Raw genomic sequence first — 23,804 nt, forward strand, 5'->3', positions numbered from 1 at the left:
AATGACGTGGGTTTGGAATTAAATAGCATTCTAAAATATTTATATTAATCACCTAAGAGAATCTATAATATCTGCTTATTTTATTTATTTTAAATTTATACATATCATACAATTCCACATAAATTTAAGAACTCTACATAAAAATTTATTCTAATATTAAATTTGTTAAAGTGAGTATTTAAGTTAGTTTTCCTAATGTGTCTACTAATTTATGGCCTAGAAAATACCTCTTTCATTGATAAAAATAAAATAAAATAAAACAACTTTAGAAAAGTAATGGTACTTGTACAAAAAACATCACATTAAATGTTCCAACAACAATATTTGTTAAGAAACAGATCTTATTTTTAAACACCTTGTATGAGTAATTACATTATAGATGTTTTAATGTGTTTCTTTATATAGATAAAGATACTCACCTATTTTTTTGTTTTTAAAGAAAGTATATTAAACAAGTAATAATTTAAATTTTCGTTAAATTACACCTAAATTTATGTATAACCTATCAACATACTTTTTCTAAAACAACGGACTATATTTCAATATTTAGAATTGCTAACACACACTCATTTATTTCCTAGAATTAATGACCATAATAATAAGTTATAATTTTAGTTATCTTAAAATATATTTAAAGATGTAATTAATATGGTAATATATAAGATAAATTGGATGGGAGAAAGAAGGAGAAAAAAGTCGTGAATACGATCTCCTTGCCCATAAAATAAATGGTAACATATTCCTCTTAAATAAATATATGGACGAATGTTAACAAATTTCAATGATATAATAATTTTTATTCCTGGATTAAAGATCATAAGTGTTCCCTAATCTAATGGGTCAAAGACTAATCTCATCTAATGGGTTAAAGACTAATCTCACTTGGAATAGATAAATATTGTTGATCTAAATTTTTTTCCACAGGATACAAATCAAACACAAATTTTTTAGTTAAATAAATTATAAACCGTTTTCTCATAAATACCGCGGTGTCTTACACCAGCCATGCTAGAATATAAGTTTATTTTTTTATTAGGAATATAAGTATATAATTTGATACTTCTTTTATTAAAATTTTATATTAAAAACATTTAATAAATAATATTAAATATTATTAACTTACCAACACCGAAATAAATGTTCTACACCGAAACAGTATTCTTTAATTACTACTCTTAATGTTGTCTCCCTGAACTGTGAAGTATTTAAAATAACATTTTTTTAAAAATGATTTAGAATTATATCTATGAAACTTGGGTTATTTTACCACTAATTTCATTTACCTTCTAATTTTTTTTATTGGTGAAAAGCTTGTTTAATTGTTCGATAAATAAGTTATTTTAAAGTAGATTTTGTCATTTTTTAAAAGGCTACTCCAAGTAATATTTTTTTAAAATATTAACTTATTATTTTTAATTTTTATATTTTATCTTTAAAATTTTTATTCAATTTCTTTATTATTCTTTTTAAATATATTATTTATGTCATTTTATATTTTTTAACTACTTCAATAACCTTAGTTGTCTTCAATAAAACAACCTTAGTTATTTAAAAAAAAACTTAATATTCTAATAAATTATTTTTAATTTATGAAAAGAACAATTTTGTGTAGATTTTTTTGCTAAATCAAGAGTCAGAGACGTCATTCATCCAATAACCATATATTTGAGGACCTTAACTCGCCCTTTGCCATTCAGCAGTTTCTTCTAGTAGGGAGGGGCCAATTGTGCATGTCTAGCTGTTTAGTTTATTAATTTTTAGATGTACTTAAAAAATTCAGTTTTTTTCATAATTCATGCATAAAGTTTATTAAGATAGTGCTTTTGAGTTTATTTTAATAAATTCTAAGATCAATTTTGTAGTATAATTTTTTGTTCGAATATATTAATCTGTATTTAATTATAGTATTGATATTTTTTTTGACAAACAAATTATTGATATCTTAACACGCGTGTATATTATAAAAGTTTTAGACCAAAATTTAAACACACAACCTATACTAATTAATTATATATTATAACAAAGAACTTAGTTATATATATACATTTCCTAGTTTCTAGATTTATAGCAAACTATTACTATATAATAAAATGAGCCTTCAATGAAACAAAAGTTTTTCATTCTTTTTTTTGTCAAATTAGTTATTAGTTTTATTAGAATGTTATGGGAGGTATTTGAATCCACAATTTTTTTTTATCCACTAAGCCAACCTTATAATTCTTACAAATTTTTCATTCTCTAAACCCAACTAATGTCCCAACAACAAAAATCTAACCCATGACATTTATGTGATTATATTATTAATGCAAACTATGTCAATCGATCATGTCAATAACTAATATATTTATTTGAGATCCTGACTAATCATTGTTAGTAAGATCTCTTTTATTAATTTTTTTATATCAAAAAACTCAAATCTAAAACATTATTAATCTATGAGATTTTGATTCAATTTAATTCGGATGAAATGCACAACATATTGATATGTAACCCAAAATTTCAGCATGCATCGTTTTTTTATGTTATTATTATAAAAATTCTCTTATAGAATCAACTTTAGGTTCTATTCTTCTAGGAGATCGATTTTACCCTTATTCTAATTAATTATTTAGAACTAGTGTTTAGTTAAAAAACGATATATTTTCATTCAAAATTTTAAAATCACATGTCTTTTTCTTTTTTAAGCATTCACATGCAAAATTAATAACAATGACATTTATTTTCTATATATTTTTTGAAAAAACTAATGTAGTAACGTTTATCTAATAACTAACAAAGATCTGGCAAAAAAAAAGAAAACCACAAAGCTTAAAAACCAAACACGTATTCATTTTGCACTTCACATCGAATCATTTTTATTGTTTGATTTCACATGCTATGAATAAATGCTACAGTGACTAAAAATATTGGTATCAACTTTCCAACATTCTTCGTCCATTTTAACGGTTCCTAATTTTACTATTGGTTAAAGCTCTCTCAATAATAGTCAATAGTTTCAGTTTCGTCCCTTTATGCACCAAAAGAAAAAAAAAAGTTTCCTTTCTTTTTACTCTTAAAAATGTCCTGGATAGCATTATCCGGAGCTAGCTAGTTTGCTTCCATGATAGCGACACGGTATAAAACGTGAAAAAGTGAGACCATTGGAAGAACGTGAGGGAATCCCACAGAATGAAAAAAGATTCAGAATGAATGCAATCACTGAACTAAGTTCATGCACCTTATTCAAATAAAACCTAATAGTATGAATATATAAAGTTAACCATTGAGTTTTGTTCGCCGAAAAAAGTAAATAACCTAAGTTTTGAATGCATAACCTAGTTAATTGCGTTATTACATTAGGCACAACTAAATATATTCAAGGTCCAAAAGAAAAGTAACTTGGTTCAACGCAAGTCATATTCATGTTAGACCGAAGGACGGTACAAAAAGTAGTCACAGTTGATGTTTCGTAGAAGAAAAACTTACACTGCTTCAGTCTTCACCATATCTTAGACCGAAGGCCTGTTTAATTATAATTCTTTCAATGATGAGATTATATGGGAGATTGGTAATAAGTCATGTGTGAACACTAAAATGGTGTGTTTAGATTAACGTTAAAATCATGTTTAACAAAGAAATTGTACGTTCCAATGTAAAAAAATTTAAAGTAACTGTATTATTTTTTTTATCATAAAAAACAAGTATATTGTAACTTTCATCTCAAAGTCTATTGACGTTGGATTTAACTGCTTCCTGAAATGAATATCAAGACAACTTTTGATTATAATTTTTTTTTATCAATAAATATTAGTTGTTAATAGTTAATTTTTTTGTTAGTGGAAAAATTGAACCCACCACCTTTTTTTCTTTTTCTTCTTTTTTTTACTACTTAACCAACTTTATAACTCTATTTTTTATTATACGGCAAACTATTTGCTTAAGCTCTTGCAATCATGTTATATGTTCTCTAAGTGCCTAGACAAAACACTTAAAGTTAGTGAGCCTTACCCTTAACTTTTTCTTAGTGAAAATGGTAGAAGCTTAAAGGTTTTTTGTTCAAAGAATATCTGGTTAGCTGCTTGAATAAGCAAGTCAAAGAATACCCGTGTTTGAGCTACCTTAGGCTTTCATTGAGTTTCACCAAATATATATATATATATATATATAGGCTCAACATGTCAAAGTAATTTAACCATTTAAGCTTTAAAAAAGATATTTTTTATATATTTTGGAAATAGTTTCACAGATAGACGTACAATAAAAATGTTCCAACTGTAAAATTTAACGCCTATTGTATGTTTTAGAAATAATTTTTCAGTCATTGACAAGAAAAATGATACTTTAAGTATAATAATTATTAAGTCACAAGTCAAACCAACAACTTTATAAAATTAATGTTAAAAAATTAAAGTAGTACTCATAAATTTATTAACAATTACTAATTAGGTTGGTAAATCAACTACTATTTTGCAGTTTATGTTATTTTCAAATAAACTAAGTAATTCAAAGTACAAATAATACAAATTAACCAAACTTCAAGGAAAACGAAAAGTTGCTATCGTAGTCATCAAAGAGGTGATGTGTAACACTTTCTTTTGAATTGTTTTAATCTCGACTGTAAATATTTTTTGTAAGAGGTGAATTAATTTGTGTTGAGAACATTTTAATTATATGACAGGGCTAATTCTTTCGTCAAGTTTTCCTATATACAAAATTCAAATTCAAAATCTTACTTAAATATATTAAACATGTACAGCTTAAATCAAACAACTATACCTTTGTGCACAAAAATTCAAAGGCTTGACCTATTGTACACAAAAATTCATAGGCATGCAACTATGTTTCAAATAGCAATTTAACTATTTAACTATTACAAACTTTGAACAGTGAAATAGAAAGCCAAGTAAAGAAGTACATAGTAGTGGGTATTCCTAAATTAAGAAAGGCTTGTAGGCGTAGGAAGCAAAATGCTTTGAACATGAGGAAAAAAACAAAGGATGTCTCGTTTTAATTAGATTTGGAGTCGGAGGAAGGAACCACATCAATCTAGCTATACGCTGTAGTTGCATAGATGAAGAGTGACTATCAATAAGTTGAATAGTGACCCACATATTGAGTCACCCAACTGGTTAGGCCAATATAAGAGGGTCAAAGAAGGGGTTTAGGGGCATGTGAAGGCAAAAAGGAAAAGGGTTAAAAGTCTTTCCCATATGCACAAAATATATGGTCCCCTACCCTTATTTTCTTGAGTGGTTCAAAGTGGCTCTCCTTTTTCCCTTTCTTTTTTCAAGTAAGCAAGTACTACATAGTTAGCAAAGTTGGGGCATGTCGCCCACGGCCCAATGGGCCCTCCTCAAATACCCCAACCTGGCCCACCACCATATATTCCCCATACTCTCCACGAAGCTAGTTAGTCCCACTTATCTGACCCCATCCCCTTTCACTATGCCTTTTATGGTGCAATTAACTAGATGAATCATTGTACAAAAGCAAATTTTTACTATAGTCCAAAACCTAGTTCATTTTTGGAATAGAAATATTAAACAACAAGTTTACACATGTTGTATACAAACTAGAAACAACCTCAATTTTTGCAGAGCATCATGAATGGCATATTACAACTATTAAGTAGGTATAAGGAGCCCTCACTCACTCTTTTTCTCAATAAATTCTAAAACCATTTTTCTTCCTTTTATGTATATTCCACATGTCTTGTTCACTTTTGCAATAGAAAGATAAATCATATAGCAAGTTCTTAGGTTTTGTGCTACTAAGAAATTCCTATCACTATTGTAAAAATGGTTTTCTATGACAATTTTACAAAAATCAATATTGTAAGTAAAGCGATAGCATTTTTGTAAATAATTACAATTTTTTAAAGACGTTTTATTTAAAAACGTCTTTGAAAATACTTTACGACATCAATTCTTGGAGAACTAATGTTAAAAACAAGATTTTAAAGACAATTTAAAAAAAAAACCATCTTCGAAAAGATGTGTTTTCCCACCCTTTCACGCTGACGTAACACGTTTTAATTGGTCATTTCGATACTCACTTGTTTTCTCTCTCCCTTTCTCTCTACCCTATCTCCTTAATCAGCTCCTGATGAAATGCGCATCGACCCATTTGAGCTCCCATTACCCGTCAAGGCTCGACGACACAACCGAAACGGGCGTGACATCTTCTAACCCCTTTAGCACACACATTGTGTCCCTCACCTCCACCACGTATGACCTCCTCACCTTTGACCCACCACCTTCCACACCTCCTTCCCGTTTCACCCTTGGCTCCCTCTTCCCCTCCGAACCAGAGGTCATTAACTCATGAGATCTCATATCCAACCTCAACATTGATAACTTTTGCTTAGCCAAACCCAAAGAAAACTACCTCACACCCCTGGTCGGCTCCAAACTCTTATTAACCAAACTCGGTCCAACAACCTCAACACTAGCGGACCGGCTCGAGAAAATATGTCCCATGAACGGGGAGAAGCACATGGTGATCTAAACGACAATGTTGCGGGGCGTACGGAGGACGTTCGAGGCCTTCGGGGTGGTGATCTGCGAGTGTGACATGTTGATGGACAATGGCTTTAGAGAGGACTTGAGGGCTCTATTGAAAGGGAAGTAGATGATGGTGAAGGAGCCTCCAAAAGTGTTCGTGAAGGGCTTCTACATCGGTGGCACTGAGGAAATGCTTAAGGTTTCTGAAGAGGGTCTCCTTGGGGATTGCTTTAAGGCTTGCCTAGGAAGAGGCTTGGGGTTGTTTGTGAGGGTTGTAGGGACATGAGGTTCTTTCCTTCCTTTAACTGCAATGGCAGTTGTAAGACTGTTGTTAAGGAACATGAATAGAGGAGGACGCTTCTGGTTAAGGGTACGCATTGTAAGTGGAATTTGGAGGCAGGGTGAGAGTAGCTAATGGAGGAGTTAGAGGGGGAAGCGCTCAGCAGAGGATTCACAAGGAGAAGGGAGGAAAAGTAAAAATCTCTTCTTTTTAATTTTTGCTTTCCTTTTTTTTAACATTATTTTTTCTTCTTTGTTTTGAGTTTTGCTTTCTACAATTTGTATACATAAAATGATATACTGATTGTGCATTTTAATTAGTATATTTTCTTTTGACAATAAGGAAGGTTAGATCCCATATTCATTTGTTGGGTCTGTGTTTACGATTTACTTTGGGATTTATTTCTGTGAAAATGAAAAATCGCCTATAATGTTGAACAAGTGACCTCAGATATCTTAAGAAGAGGGGGGGTTGAATTAAGATATCACAATCTTTTCCTAATCAAAAATTCTATTTTGATTTTATCCCAATAACCCAAGATTCCTTTTAAAAATGAACTCCTAAATAATAATGCAAATTAATCTTACTAAATAGAAATAATAAGCAATACACAATAAACAATAAAGGAGTTTAAGGGAAGAGAAAATGCAAACTCAGATTTATACTGATTCGGCCACATCCTTGTGCATACGTCCAGTCCCCAAGCAACCCGCTTGAGAGTTCCACTATCTTGCAAAATCCCTTTACAAGTTTTGAACCACACAAGGACAACCCTTTCTTTGTGTTCAGATTTCTTTATAACAAGAGACCCTCGGTCTCTTAATCCCTTTCGAGAAATAGAATGAAGAGAAGAAGAAATCTCTCTTGAAAGAGATAGATTGTACAATTGAGCACTCAATTAATTCTTTATTGAATTGCAAGTGTATTGGCCAAGGAATTCTTAAGAGGATAAAATGATTTTGCTTTTTGAGAGGATAAGACTTTTTGTTCTGAAAAACTCTAAGCAAATTCGTGTTCCAAGTCACATATAAATAGACCTTTGATGGCCATGTAAAAACCATTTGAAAAGTTGTGACCCTTGGAAATAATTTTCTGAAAATCTCATCTGGTAATCGATTACAAGACTTGTGTAATCGATTACAGACTTTAAAATTTGAATCAAAACGTTCAGTAACTCCTGGTAATCGATTATCATCCATGTGTAATCGATTACACAGTGTAAAATTTGAATTCAAATTTCTAATAGCTATTATAAGTCATTTTGGCCACTGGTAATCGATTACATCCTCTGGTAATTGATTACCAGAGAGTAAATCTATTGAAAAAGATATTTTTGCTTAAATTTCTTGGTCAAACCTTTTGCAGTTTCAATTTGGAATTCCATTCCTAAAACACTAGAGATCTTCTTGATGTTGTATCTTGTATTCTTGGATTTTTGTCTTGAATTAAACTTGAGAAACGCATTTTCATAAGGCATCAAAAACATCACGATCATATAGCATCATGAAAACATCAAAGGCAAAGTCTTTGCTTCTACATGTAAAATTTCATTTTCATAAGTTTTGATGTGTATATTTTTTGTTTCTAAAAAAGGAGTCGAGACAACCAAATTTTGTTGTGTCATTTTTGGCACCATATGCAATAGGGAAAACCACACTTAGTGGAGTGAAATTATGCTTCGAGGGTGAGATGAATACTAAATGCTACTGGAAGAATATTTGTTAGTATTTTATTTTTGGTGTTTTTAGACTAATCACATGTTTTATTTTATGTTACTTGATTTTATGTATGGACCCATGCGCCTTATATCCTCTGCTGAGTGGGATGTTGTTAAATTCAAACCGGAAAAGGGTGTGAAATTTTTGAGATTTAGTGATTCTTCTAATGTACTTAGGTAAGATAATATATGCTTTAAAATAATATATTTGATTCGAATTTATTAATGGAGATTTCCTCACTGTTTGTTTGTCTGAAAATAAAATGTGCATTAAAGGCAACATTACATGAAGTATGCATATGTTTTCCTACCTGAATATGGAAATACAAAAGTCATGCTTGCACTTTCTGCAATAGCAAGGGCTATGAAGGAAATGAACAAGGTGACAATATTGTAGGTTTTTCTGTCTTCGTTTCTTGCATTTTTATATTGGTTTGCCTCTTCATTTTTATTTATTGGATGGGATGTATAAATTCATGTTATGTTAATTTTCTTGCATGAAAGTATGCATCTACCTAGAGGTTAGACCTTCGTTTGTATGCTTTTTGGATCTTCCCTTCAATCTTTGTATAGGCAACCTTAAGCATATTTTTATTTGTGTGTGTGCATGAACACATTGGTGATTAAATGATATTGAGATCTGTTGGTATTTTAAAAATGTCTAAACTCCTAGGATTAATCCTCTTTGGAATAAGACTATTAGAATTTGGGTTATGTCCTTGTGTATAATGTAATTGACATGTTGACATTTTTTCATTTTTTTAAAAAAATATTCTAAGCTGATTCTATGAAAAAACGTATTAAAAGTTTACGTTTTAAGGTGGTTTTTCATAAAATCGTCTTAGAATTCTCAATTTTTTTAAAATTTATTTTTTTAAATAAAAATATATTGTAAGACGGTTCTTTGACAAATCATGTTAGAAAGTTTACTTTTTAAGACTATTTTTAGAAAAATCGTTTTAGAATCCTTAATTTTTTTAGAAAAAAACATCCTTAGATGATTTTAAAGATAACCAATATGGAAATTGAGATGCTAAAATTATTGTGAAAATTGTTCACTCTCTATGACGTGACTTCAAAGATGATTTTCAAACCTTCGTGAAATATTAAAAAAAAACAATGTAAAAAACGTTTTTTCTAATAGTATTTACAAACTAAAAAGAGCCTTAATTTTGACAATCGCATATTACAAGCATTAAGCAGGTATAAAGAGCCCCCACTCACTCTTTTCTTCCTTTTTTCTATACTCCACAAGTCTAGTTCATTTTTGGGATAAAAATATTAATTAAACATTTGCACAAATACAAAAGCCCTATAAAAACTAGAAAGAGCCTCAATTTTTGCAATGGCATCATGAGTGGCATATTACAACTATTAAGTAGGTACAAGGAGCCCCCACTCACTCCTTTTTCCAATAAATTCTAAAACCCTTTTTCTTCCTTCTTTTTTCTTGGTTCCTCTTTTTTTAGATGGGAAAGATGCACAATTTGGGAGACCCACTTCATGATTTAGTTGTAAGAAGGCTTTGCTAAACCTAATTGTTCGAGAATCTAGGACCATAACGCATGGGAAGTGATAGTGGTGCGAAGGTGGGACAATAGTGTTGGGAAGCCAGTCTCTTCAACTATGTGGTAGGGTTTGTGAGTTTGGGATCATCATGCTCTTCTAAGGAGATAATTTGCATAGTATGTCAAAAAAAAGGAAGTCATAAGGGAACTGATTGAAGAGTGTGGTCTATTGCCAGAAAGACACACCCTAAGTAGCAGGAACTCCAATGCTTAATTAATTAAGATGTTGCATATTGTTGCCTTGTTGGGTATGGAAAAGTGCTTTTAAATAATTGGAGTTTTTGGTTTCTTATAAATTTTGAAGTTCCTTAGGTATCCAAATGATATTATAGGTTTCAAGTGATCACTTTTTTATAAGAATCCCTCACAATTACTTGCAGCAGCGTTTGTAACTTCCAAGAAATTAAACCTTTAATTTGTGTTCGTACAAGATTGTAATTTAAAGGTGCACCAATATAATAAGTGAAATCTAAAATAAACCGAGGCTTTAAACTGAGAGTTATATGTCGATTTTTTTTATATTAAAATTTGTGACTTTTTTGTTTTATAAAAATTAATAATAAATCATTTAAAAAAAAAAGCTTAAAGTTTAAATTTTAGCAGTCTTATTCTTGGGTTGCCTTAGTAATTTGCACAATAAAATAAGGAGAAAAACATTTGATACGAAATTATAGAGTATGAAAATTGACAAAAGTGAAGAAGCTGCTAACATATAAAATTACTTCTCTCTTTTTTGTTAAAATTCCTCATCAATCTGTACATATTATCTTTTTGGTGTGAATAAGGAATCTCTCTACTAAAAGTTAAGAACTAATTTTTGAGATATTGAAATTTATTAACAGAATTAACATTTTTTGATATATATTTTTTCACACACACCAGTTAAAAATCAAACTCTTTAACTACATATTCAAAAATTAAATTTATCTATCATGTGTGTAGTCTGTTCATATTATCTAGCATTGCTGATAAATGAACTAAGTTGAGAAGAAGTTTTCGATCTTTTAAAGGTTAATTTGGATTCCACGTAGCAGTGTTGTAGACACAATAAATGGGTCTCTTACATGCTTTGGGATGCAATAACCCCATGTTCCTCAACGTCTGTGCTGTTGACCAACGTGCCCATCAAGAAGGAATTGTTTCTCCCCTTTATTGGGCCTACGGGTTGTTTTTTTTGGATCAAGATCAAACTTCAATTGGTCCAGCTTTACTCGTGGTTCCTGTCAAGCTACCAAATAGCAATTATACACCCACCCACACACAGCAATGAAGTGAATGAACACATGCATCCAAAACATATAACACAATTAGGTGACGAAATTAGGCTGTTTTAATTGGAGTAGTACAAACAATAGTAATGCTAAAAATGTGATTTAATATTTAGTGTATTTTATTGAATATTTTTAATTAGTTAAAGATATAAATATTAAAGTTTTTTTAATTTCTCATGTGTCTTCCTTCAATAGCAATTTTGATAAAAGTAGGATACTAAATGTTGACACTCCTTTTAACGAGAATTTGGACCTTAGTAGTCCTTAGAGTATTTATCTTTACAACACTGATTAGTGCTATTATTAGTTAAAAATAATTTCCGAAAAAAAATATTAGACATTAATTAAAGGGAAAAAAATAAAAATTTGGGGAGTCATAGCTGCTAGACGTAGCTCCAAACTGAACCAAAGTTGGAAAGAAACTTTTATTGAGAGTTTCTCACATTCGATTGTTTAAAGAGGGCTTTTTTCTTGTTTAAATAACATTATAATTAAATCCTAGGTTGAAAAGGCCATAATAAAAAGAAAATATTTCATGTCAGAAAAGGGAGTAAAAGTGATTCAGCATCATTAAATGTTTTACCTTAATCCCATATCCTAACAACCCAATCCATGTCAAAAGATTGATACCTAGATTTTATTTTATTTTTTCTGGGGGGAGATTGATATCTAGATTATAGATCTCGATTGAGTTTGACTTAAATTTTTATTAAAGATAGCTTCATATATATTATCTCTAATCTTAAATATAAGATATTTTTAATTAATTTACGAGAATTAAGAAAGATGATAAATTTAATCAATAACATTTAGTTTTTTTTAATAATTTATATTATTTTTTCAAATTAGTCTTTAAGATTTTAGAATTCATCATCCCACTCTTATAGTTACTTCAAATCTTGCAGAGGGACCCCCAAATCCCAGCCATGGGAAGGAACATTCTTCGAACTGTAGATGGTGCCACTCATGGACTCACATTCCTCGTCCCATTCCATTCTCAGAATTGGCCATTCCTATCTTCCTTCAACTTTTTGAACCATTCCTCTAAAAATTCCTCCAAAAGAAGGAGCAAGTTCCAAAATACAGCTAAGCAATTGTTCCACCTTCTCATGACCTCTTTGATTTTGCTAGCTAGCTAGTTCTATCTTGTTAAATGGTTAGGGATCAAAATTAGGGACATATTCAATGGGTCTCCTAGACATGTTGGATATATGTTTATGGACACGAATTTTTGTTGTAAAGAAAACTTGGCACCAAAAATTTCAGTGTGTTTCATATACATAATTTATCCGTGGCCATTCATTTCTTTTGGAATAAAGCACAAGATGTGAGTCCATGTGGTATTGCTTAAGTGCCTTTAAGTCAATTTATTCTACTTGTTCGGTAGGGAGGGTGATTATATTAACTGTCTCATTAGAATTCCTTGCTTGTTTTTTCCTACTCTTGATTTTCTTCTTAGTGATTCGTCTCCCAACCAAAACATGGCAAAAAAATATAAGGAAAAGATCTTATTCGAATTCCCTTTAAATTGTTGCCTGCTCTCATTTTTAAAATATATATTTTCCTATCATTTTAGATTTGGAATTTCTTCCCTTCACCATGACCACATACTATGCAGCTTTTAAATTCTGATCGTTCCACTGTAATTTAATCCAAAAATAAAATGGTGGATAAGCTCAAGTCACTAATGAATAATGGTGGATAAGCTCAAACACGGAAGGCTACATCATAATCCATAAGGGCAGGGAGTTGCTAAGTGTTGACTATACCAAATCGAGCATATTTCATTTGTCACTTCTACATCATTGATCATTGTAGAACCACACACCTTATCCATGAGTTATATGTTCAAAATATTAGTTTTTTAATAATTTGATTTAAAAAGAAAAACTGAAAGAGTGTAACAGATTAAAATTGTCATTTATATATGTCTATGTATATGAATAAAGCTTGTGATACAAATGACAACAATTTTTAAGATGTTAAGAATATATTAAAAGACCAACACTGAATGACACAATGACACAAGTTGAATGACTCTTTTTTCTTAACCATCTAGGATTCGAATTTTGATTGCTTTTTGAATATGAAATAAATTTTGTTAGAAAGAAAATACTCATCTTATATATATTTACAAATTATGACAAAAAAAAAAATAACCAATACAACTTCCCGTTAAATCTACTTAGTGTCAATACTTAAAAAAAATGTTAAAAGTTCTTGAAAATGTTCGAGTGGGAAAAATATATAGTATCATTACAATTTAGAAACAAATCAGTTTTTTTGGGTTAACAAATGAGTTGTTATTATCTCATAGATTTGAAACACAATTATGTTCTCACGTGGTAGGATCTCTCTTGGGACTGGACCATAGTGTGTCCCATGGGCCATATTGTGATATACTTGATTTTTTGGAACTAGTTTTTTGTAAAAAAAACAGATTGTGATCTCTCATAAATGCCCTGTTGGGTGTGACATGCTTTTGTTCCCACACTACACATCAAGGAAAGGGTATTGCTTTGCGCACCTAGCAAATTACTGGTACACCCAGTACAAGATGGGCAATTCCAATATTACCCTTCCATAAAGCTAATATAAATTGTTAATCCATAAGCCTATTACGGATTGACAATTTGTATGCCACAAAATTAATTGTCACAAATTTTATTATGAGCTTATGGATTTCCAATCTATAATGGGCTTATGAATTCGCAATCCGTATCAGTTTTACAGAAGGACAATATTAAAATTGTCAATCCGTAATGGACTTATGGATTCACAATTGATATCAGCTTTAAGGAATGGTAATATTGGAATTGTTCATCTTGTGTGGGTGTACCAGCAATTTTCTGTGTTTGCAAAGTAATACCAGGAAGGAAATTGACTGATCCTACTACCCACGGCCTGAAATGATTTTGGGCTGCTTGGTCATTTCTTTTTGTTGTTGAATCCAAGTTGTTTATTTCTTCACCGACCAAAAAAGTGTCTATCTGACGTATTGCTTTCTTTTAATATTGATGAGAAAACAAGATTGTCTTCTACAATACTGGCAAATAATCATTGATGTTACATAACTTTATCAAACTGATATAGAAGAGGATTTCAGTTTGGAATGTGATAATTGACAATGAGGAGAGAATAATATGCTTGCTAGATAAGACGATTATAGGTGACATGGAGTAGCTATAATTTGCATTGTATTTTCCCTTTTAATCCTAAATTAGGATGAAAAGCGTGTGAAATTGTGATTTTGTGAGTATTCTCGTTTTTTTTCATATTATTGTATTATTTATATCATTTTAAAACTAAAAACATATTGTATTTTCTTAATTATTTTGAGTCTTACACCCAATAGTTTTTTTTTTATTACTTCATCCGATTGAATTCTGTCAAGATTGGATCCTAATGCCCAAATCTTTTTGGGCCAATGAATCATCCAAGATCCCCTAAAAGTCCATTGAGTTATTCACATGTTCATCTCATGCATGTCAAGAACTCCAAAGGCAATTGTTAAATATACCTTACTAAATTAATAATATATATACCTCCCGTTTTCCTTTATTTTTACGTACGGTTTAGTCTACGGTAGAATAGTAAGCTAAGTGGTCCACCGATACACCACTATTATCAGTCCTTAGATTTATTATTAAAATATTTCAATGGTTGAGATTAAAATGAAACAATCTTTTGTAGAGATTGGTATTATATAAATATTATCTTGTAATATTATATTAAAATTTGTAAAATATTTATGTCAAATTAACATTTCTCAAAAAAAAGTAGCAATATTTTCAACATTAAATGTTAAACCATGACCATTTATAATAGATTAATGTAGCTAAAAAAGGTAGCAATATTTAAATGTGTTATATTGTAATATGATAAGAACATGAGATTGTTATGAATGAAGCACAAAAAGTGATAATGAAATGAAAGGAACCGATCCTTTAAATTATATGCAAAAAGCAATCTAAAAACATAAGCAAACAAATATTAATTTGCCCTTTTCGGTTAAATACAACCTCTGTAAACGATTTTGAAATATTGGGTGATTCAAAGGAATTTCTAACTTTTGGTTGTATGCATATCTTATTATGGAATTTTGGCTTTTTTTTAGGTGATTTTGGTTTCTAGTTTTTTTTTCTTCTTCTTTAGTGTGGTTCACTTTAAACTTTGAATCATGATTTGTTCTTTATCAGAATTGAAGATGATGTCTCAATTGTTATTTTTACTGCTTTTTTTTTAATCTTGTTTTGCAAGGTTAAGGTTGCCTCTCTTCATCTAATGTCCTGTCCATTATTTGCTTGGATGTCTTTCTCCTTAAATGGCCCTAATTTTAAGATTGAATATGTTTCTTCATGTGATTAAGAGATCGATGTGTCTTTTATCTTTTTGGATGTCTTCTATCCTTTACATACATTTATAATATATCATTGGTTTTTCATTCCTTTTTTATATTTATAAAGTGAAACATATATTATTACTTTATAAAATATAAAATATATAGGAAATTATTTTGTAGGATAATGTGACTATTAAACATAAGAACTATAATAGATATTTTTTTATCCATGATTTATGATACATATCTTATTTAACTAATTAAATTAGAACTTCTTAGTATGTTATATTAGATATAATTTTAAACTATGTAACAAATTATTACCTTTTTATCCAATAGTATCATTTTCAACATTAATTATAGACTCCTGATCATTTTCAACATGATTGAACTACTCGGAATTTAAAAAATCAAACATTTCATTAAGGTCTTGAAAAAAAAAATAATGTTTCCTGTTAATTTGAGTCTAGACAATTTTTTTGTTACAATTTGAATTTAGACAATGATAATTATTTGAGTGAAGAAGTTGTTGTTGTTTGTTGTAGGTTATTATTATATGTAGAAAGGTTTGTTGTATATTATAGTAGTTATTGCGTTGGTAATACCATTATGACGGAGAAAAAGTCTTGGGTAGACACACACTCACCCCGCCATTTTTTGACACAACAAATCGACATGTATTAAATAAAGATTTAATTAATCATTTAATTTTATACTTTTTTTCAACTTATCTATTTTTTATAATTAAATAAGTGAATTTTTTTATTCTGTTAAGAAAATTTTTTAGTTTAAAGTTAATAAATGAATTTTTTTAGTCTCTCAGATTTATATTTTAATTGTCATTAATTTTTTTTAATTCCATTAGACAAAAACTTTTTAGAAATTAAAATATAAACTTCCTAAAATATTTACTTATTAACGAACTAAAATTGATAAGTAATTTACTTATTAACGAACTAAAATTGTTAAGTTTAAAAATTATTAAGACTAAATGAATAATTAGACCTAAAATAAATAATTCCGCATTTCCCTAAGTTAGCTTTGTGCTCGTTGAATGCGGCATCTTCCTCTTCCATCCATATTGCCCTTACCAACAAAATCGGCATCAACTACATGCAGAGCATGAGGCAAACAATCAACCACCACGTCGATGGGGTGAACTTCCTCAAACAGGTTCGCACTTTCATCGACACGGGTATCTCCGTAACCATCATCAAGGAAACATCGAAACTCCCTTTTTTTTTCTTTAATCAGCCAATTGAAACACTCATTGTGACCAACATTCTTTTGTTTCAAGGCACCTAGAGTCATCATCATCCCCTTCTACCCCAAAACCGTTGTGAACCCTATCAATATCTTCTAGTATTTTATTATTGATTCTTCCTCTCCACTGTGCCTCTAAATGAATGATAAGTTTTGTATTTTAATTATAGATTATAGAGCGAAACTTATATTCATGGACCAACAAAGTAGAGATCCGTGGAGGTATCAACATGTTTTTGAGTAAACATGGACCATGTGGTCGAAAATTTGCAGAAGCGAGAAAGCACAATTAGGAAAATGCAGACCCATTTGTTTTTTATTTCACATGTGTCATAATATTATTTGTTGTGTCTAAGGGTGAGGTGGTGGGTGTGTGCCCCTCCAAGACTTTCTCTATTATGGATGTTTAGGTTATTTAGTTATTTGAATAACCATAACCATATAATAGTTATATGACAATTGGATTTTATAACCATATTCATTACTTATTTTTCATATATAATCAGTTTTAGTTTTGTAAAATTAATTTTGATTTTAAAAATTGGTTATATAAATTTTCTGCTTTGTTTCTATTTTTCCATTGATAAAAAAAAATCCAAAGTCGGTCATATAACCGGTTAGCTTTGAGTTCCCCTATAACTTGTATTTGGGCTTGAGTCATTAATTTCCTTTTTCATCTAGATCTTCGACTACTTAATTAGTCTTTGGGGCCTTGAAATATCCATCTTCATCTTAAGAGATTCACACTTGTGTTAATTGATTTTGGGTTACCTATTTTTTTTTTTATATTAATCCTCCGGTTTATTAAGAAAAATTGATCATAATTATTCGTATAAGTACTGTATTTAATATGAAACATGTGGTTGGTTTTAAAATAGTCTCGTGGATAGCCCAACAAATACATATTCATTGAAATATTCATGCCCCAATCATTACTAGTTTTGTTCAGTCTCAAAAAATAAATAAAGTCTAATCATAAATTATTTCTATTAATGATCAAACTCAGATAGTACTAAAACGATTTAACTTTAACTTAATCAATTGTGTCTAATGATTTAATTAGATTACTTAAGACTTGTCACATAAAAAATAAAAAATAAAAAAACACTTTCAATTCATATATTTCTTATATAAAGAGTGATTTACTAAGTTAAAGAAATGAACAAATGTTATTGACTCGAGGCTTTAAAAGCTATATATCGTACGTCTCCTACCTTAAAAAAAGCTATCGGTTTTCAAGGTACGTATTTCTATCTATCTTTTGTATTCTTTCCTTTTACATGCTTTTTTTTTTGTAACTGAGTTCCTTTTACATATTTAGTTTAGGTTATTCTGTGCTTATTATATTAGGAAATTGTTTAAAAATATCTTGTTTTATTTGATTTAAAATTTTATAGGATATAAAATTTCAAAATAATAATAACAAATTTTCAAAATGAATTATAAACAACAACTATGTAGAAACGACTTTTTTCTTCTTATAATTTCTTTTATTTATTACAGAAAATAAAACATATTTTGGACAAGTCATTTAACCTAACTATCTTTTTTTTGGGGTCAGCCAAAAGATACTTTCATAAAGGGTACCAGAAGTACCAATTAACCTAACTATCTTAGGACAAATGTTTCGAAAGTGTCTGAAATTTAATTTTTATCTTTCTCCATGCAAAAGTGATTACAAAACCTAACCAAGATTATTTTATTTTAGAATTCAGAATTTTTCAATTGTTTTTTCCAAATCTAATAAAATTGGGCTCCATTTCAATTTTTTCCTCACTAACCTAGATTTGTGAATCTTATATGTTCCTTTTATGCCACTTCCATACTAAATTTTCCAAATGTAACAAAATTGACCTCCCTTTCAATTCTTTCCTCAAACGCTGCTGCATGAGATTATTAGTGAAGCCAATCGGTTCCTTTTACGCCATGTCCACATTTGAAAAAAGAAGAAAAGCAATCTGAAATCGCAAATAATCAAATACGCATTGACGATTGAAAAGAAGTACCACTACTACTACTACAAACTACAAAAGTTCCCCTCTCCAAAAACACCCTTTTTGTAAAAAAACAAAAAAGAAGCTATAAAACATTTTTTTTTGCTAACACATTATATCTTCATTCACATTAACTTTTAGTTTTCTAATTAACTTTAGTTTAGTTTCTCCACTGCTTCTGATTAATTAATTAGATGATGAAGAGGTAGTAGAGGCCGGTGGCGTGCAGGAGTAGGAGACTATATTATAGGGTCAACAGGCAGCGGAGGGTTGACGGGATTGCGTTGGCGGCACTTTAGGGGACAAAGTGGCGGCGGCGGCGGCGGCGGCGGCGGAGGGCGGTTTGTCGGCGGTGGAGGTGACACGCTCGCAGCGGGGACACATGGAAAGTGTGGAGGCAGGGAGCGGCTCGCAGGAGTGAGGGGAGATCACGGTGGGTGGGCCCACCTTCATGGCTCGTAGCTCTTCCACTTCCCTCTGCAGCCTCCGGTTCTGCTCTGTGAGGGAACCAAACCACCTCTTCAGGTACTCGCACTCCATCTCCGTCTGCTTCAGCTTGCTCCTGCATAAAATCTCCACTTTATCAATTATTATTATTTGTCTAGATTAAATCTATCTTCTTCTTCTTTTTTAAATTCCAGAGAATCATATTCGAATGAGATAGATTTATTATTATTATTATTCAAACAGTTAAAACAAGCATTCATTGAATGCATTAGATATTGTTGCATGGGTGACACGGCTTCGTTCACCAATCATCATCACTTTGCCCTTTATTGCTTCTCATGTCAAATCTAGGAGAAATTGTTACGTGTTTTGAAATCTTTGTAGATTTTATTGTTCTCTATCTAATTAAGTGTGTATTAGCTCATTTTGTAAATTCATAAACTTAAATAAAATACACACATATATATATATATATAAAAAAAAAAGGTCATGAAATAATGTAATCAAAAGGTTCAGAAGTTATAGACTTCTTTTGAAGAAAAAGTTATAGAGTTCTCATAATTTGTTTAAGGTAACTCATAACATATGTTTAGAAGAGCTTTTACAAAATGTATTTGTGTTTATGAAAGTAACTTTACGACTTTTTTTAATATGTTATTTATTTCAACAATTTTTCAAAAAATAAAAAAAATAAGTTTTGTAAAGTGAATTTTAAATTCAAATTTATTAGATAAATACTTAATTCATTTTTCTATTTAAATACATTATATATATATAAGATAATTTATAGGAGAGTAATTATGAGAAGAGACATGAAACCAGTATTTCTTTTATCTTTCTTTTCCTTATGAACTTTTAGGTAAATATCTGAATTAAGTACTTATTCAATAAAAAATTGTATGAAGATTTGTGATATAATTAAATACAATCATGAAACCTATTGAAATAAATTAAAAATAATGTTAATAAACTACATCAAAAACTTCATTGAAATAAACTTCAAAAAACCTCAAAATTAAAGTTATAAACAAGTTATTTTAACAAGTTTCATATCAACTTCTAAGAGCAATATATAGCAGAAGATATGATCCAGGTAAATATGCAGAAACTGGGGAACAAAGACGATTATCATGAAATGAAAAATTTATTATTGGGAATAAGTGAAGAACCCCTGTGCTTTTAATTTATGGATACGTGCTGATGATAACTAGATACACGATGCTTAATACTAATAATTGATTTGTAAAATCAAATGCATGGTTGGTCTAAAGTACCAAAACAAGTGGTCAAAGTCGCACTTACGGCAGTGATGATCAGTGTAGCACACGAGGCCAAATAAAACTCCACCAATGCGGTGCTATCATTATCAAGTTGTCTACTTTAATTTGGACAACAATGATTGTGTTCTTTGCACACAGCTGAAATTATGGTTTAACACTGGAACTACATCATTAACTGTTCATATTATTTGAACGCCAGCTAGCTATTCTCATGTCATTGCTATGTGTTCATGACCTAAGATTATATTATTATATTATTATTATTATTTGAAAAGAGAAGCACTTCGTGTATTCATTCTTATTTTTTTTTTTTTTTATAAAAAACAGTTGAAAAAGTAGTGAAAGCAATTACATTGTAAAAATTTATGAAAAAAATAAAAAATAATTATATATTAAAAGATAATTTAAAATAAAAAAATGTATATAGTAAAGAGAATAATTATCTTTATTAATAGTTACAGATTATTATCATTTGAATTTAATTAACTTTCATTTTCTAACTTATTAATAGTGTAATTATAATTTCGTCACATTTGAAACTTATAACTGAGCAAAAATTAGAGACAAAATTTCCCCTAAATTATAAGTTGAGTCTTTTAAAATAAAAAATAAAACATCCTATAAATATATAGAACATACAGGTTTGTGTTGAGTTTGTGTTTTATAAGTTTAAAATAAAAGTTTTGCGGTAGAGCTTTGGAAAAAGTAATTTTGTTCCAAATAATAGATATGCATATGTATACCATCATATGCATTATATATATATATATATATATATATATATATATATATATATATATATATATATATATATATATATATATATATATAAACTAAGATTTTTCCAAACCATATGTTTTCAAAACTATTTTTTCACTCTTTCTTGAGTTTAAATGGATCTGTGGCTTGAAACTTGATCCAAATATTTTACCTATATATATATATGCATACCCGAACAACACTCAGATTTCTTTCATCGTATGACCTATATTACTTATTAATGAGGAATTATGTGAAGGAAGTGCGACTTTAAATGATCGCTTTCCACTTTTAGTTAGAGATAGTACGGATGAATACTAAGGGGGTATAGCATCGGATTCAGATTCATGAGGTCTATATTATAATTATCATTATTCTGTCAACATTTGAAATTTGTCTGTATATATGGTACACGTACCCACAGAAAATGCGGGTAAAGATGAAATTATATATATAGATGAAATGATATATATATATATATATATATATATATATATATATATATATATATATATATATATATAGTACTATATTAAAGTCAAGTCATAAATGAAAAAAATAAATTGCATTCATGTTCCATCACTTTATTAATTAGGATTGATTAGCCATACCTGGCCCTACGATTCTGAAACCACACCTCCACTTGCCTCGGTCGCAGCTTCAGTTGCATTGCCAAAGACTCTTTCTGCTTCTACAAAACCAAGAATTCAAGAACCGTAATATATTTTTTTTTTTTTTTTTGTAATTTGTATACAATAATCGCACCGAAATTAAAATTCATGATCTTATATTACGTTTATTATTCAAAACTCTCTACCACTAGACCGACGTTACTAATTCAAGAGCCTTAATATATTACTTAATTAGTGAAACTATATATACATAGCAAGCATTAGTTATGACTCTAATTAATTTTTAATAAGAGAGAGAGAGAGAGACAGAGATTGGAGGGTTATTTACTGGGTTCAAAGTGTGGTTTTGTCTAAAGCTTTCTTCAAGGAGACGAGATTGTTCCTTTGTGAGACGGAGTTTCTTGCGAGGAGGGTCTCCATTGCTGCCTTCTTCTTCATCTTCCATGTTTGATGCCATCCAATCTTCTTCTAGAGGTACTTGGTTTATGTCCAATTCTTTCACTGTAATACCAAACACTGCCTTATAAATATTTGTGTATATAGTTCCAAAAATAAAAACCTTACAGACCAAACAAACACATGATCCAATATATATCGTTTAAGGACAAGATTGGAAATATGACTTGAATGGATATCATTTCTATTTAATCACCAACCAGAGAGAGATGAAAAATAGAACCCTGGTGGGTTCATGTGGTCGTGATGACTTTAATTTTAATCCAAGAAAGGGTAAGAAAAAATAAATAAGTTATCCCTTCCTAAAGAAAACATATATTTTACATGGGGCCACTTGTATATGATAGAAACAACTGTAGAAGTAAAAAAAAGAATTTAATTACCATAAAATTAACCAAAACAAGAACACACACACAAAAAGGAAGGAATTTATTTATTAAGATGATGTATGAGGTTGATCAAAATGACAAAGATGATGATTAGAAAAAGATAAGACAAAGTTGTTTATATTTATGTGATGCTTACCAGATGATAAGGGAAGAAGGACTGGTGAAGAAGCAAAGCCAGGGACAGATATGGTCAATTCCAAGTTTGAGGAGCTACTTGGTAAAACCGCCATAGAAGGTACACAGAAAATAATGAAAGGGGTGAAGAAAAAAGATGATGAAGATGAAGAAGAGGAAGAGGAGGACCTGTGTATCAACAAAAAGGAGAGAAAAAAGGTAAAGTGAAGAAACACAAGGAGACACACATGAAAAGGAGGACAGAAGAAGCAGCAAAGGATCTGATGAAATGTTTGGAGAGGAAAAAGGTCAAGATATATAGAAAGGTCAAATAAACAAATATAGGGATATTAATTAGTCGTACAAGTTTATTATAAATTAATACCCTAAAAGGCGCATAGAAAATCAAAGGGAGGTTACCTTAGAAAAACGTATATCAAGAGGTGTAGGTTTCCGACCATGGTCGTCCAAGTCAAAGGGTATGTGGCCCAAAGATGGTGACACGTGTAGGTGGGAGAGTAAAAGATGAAACTCCATGTTAATTTTGCAGTTACATATTAAATGTCATAATATGTTTTTGTAAACATAAGTTCAAAAGGCACTAATTTGGGTCTTATTTTTAACATTAAAGTATCATCAGTCAAGATTATAAATTAATTTTTGAGAATAAAATATTGTTAAAATTAAATTATTCTAATTATTTTTTTTTTGTAAACAGTTAGAAATCCAATGCTCAATAAACTCACTTATTCCTTTACTTTGAATAACAATGTGTTGACTTGAATAGAAAGGATTTAAATTTTTTAAACA

General features: G+C 29.9%; 1 protein-coding gene and 1 pseudogene across 1 annotated transcript; one reads left to right on the plus strand and one right to left on the minus strand.

The window, feature by feature from the left end:
- The first annotated feature begins 6,084 nt into the window (after positions 1–6,084).
- LOC114403531 lies at positions 6,085–7,108 on the plus strand (annotated as a pseudogene).
- Positions 7,109–18,882: 11,774 nt separating this feature from the next.
- LOC114402700 (homeobox-leucine zipper protein HOX3-like) lies at positions 18,883–23,283 on the minus strand. The gene is made up of 4 exons (XM_028365353.1): positions 23,017–23,283; positions 22,364–22,536; positions 22,015–22,094; positions 18,883–19,479 (listed from the first exon to the last, which is right to left on the minus strand). The coding sequence occupies exons 1-4, from the start codon at positions 23,108–23,110 to the stop codon at positions 19,170–19,172; spliced, it is 657 nt and encodes a 218-aa protein (XP_028221154.1). The 5' UTR covers positions 23,111–23,283; the 3' UTR covers positions 18,883–19,169.
- Between the last annotated feature and the right edge of the window lie 521 nt (positions 23,284–23,804).

The sequence above is a fragment of the Glycine soja genome, chromosome 20, assembly GCF_004193775.1.
Source record: "Glycine soja cultivar W05 chromosome 20, ASM419377v2, whole genome shotgun sequence".
Lineage (NCBI taxonomy): Eukaryota > Viridiplantae > Streptophyta > Magnoliopsida > Fabales > Fabaceae > Glycine > Glycine soja.

What these genes read in the sequence shown, in the direction of transcription:
- LOC114402700 (XM_028365353.1), bottom strand. Translation starts at nt 23,110, where the DNA reads ATGGCGGTTTTACCAAGTAGCTCCTCAAACTTGGAATTGACCATATCT. An exon ending in AAAACCACACTTTGAACCCA is followed by an intron (nt 22,095 to 22,363) that starts GTAAATAACCCT and finishes TTGGTTTTGTAG; the next exon opens with AAGCAGAAAGAGTCTTTGGC. An exon ending in TTTCAGAATCGTAGGGCCAG is followed by an intron (nt 19,480 to 22,014) that starts GTATGGCTAATC and finishes GATTTTATGCAG; the next exon opens with GAGCAAGCTGAAGCAGACGG.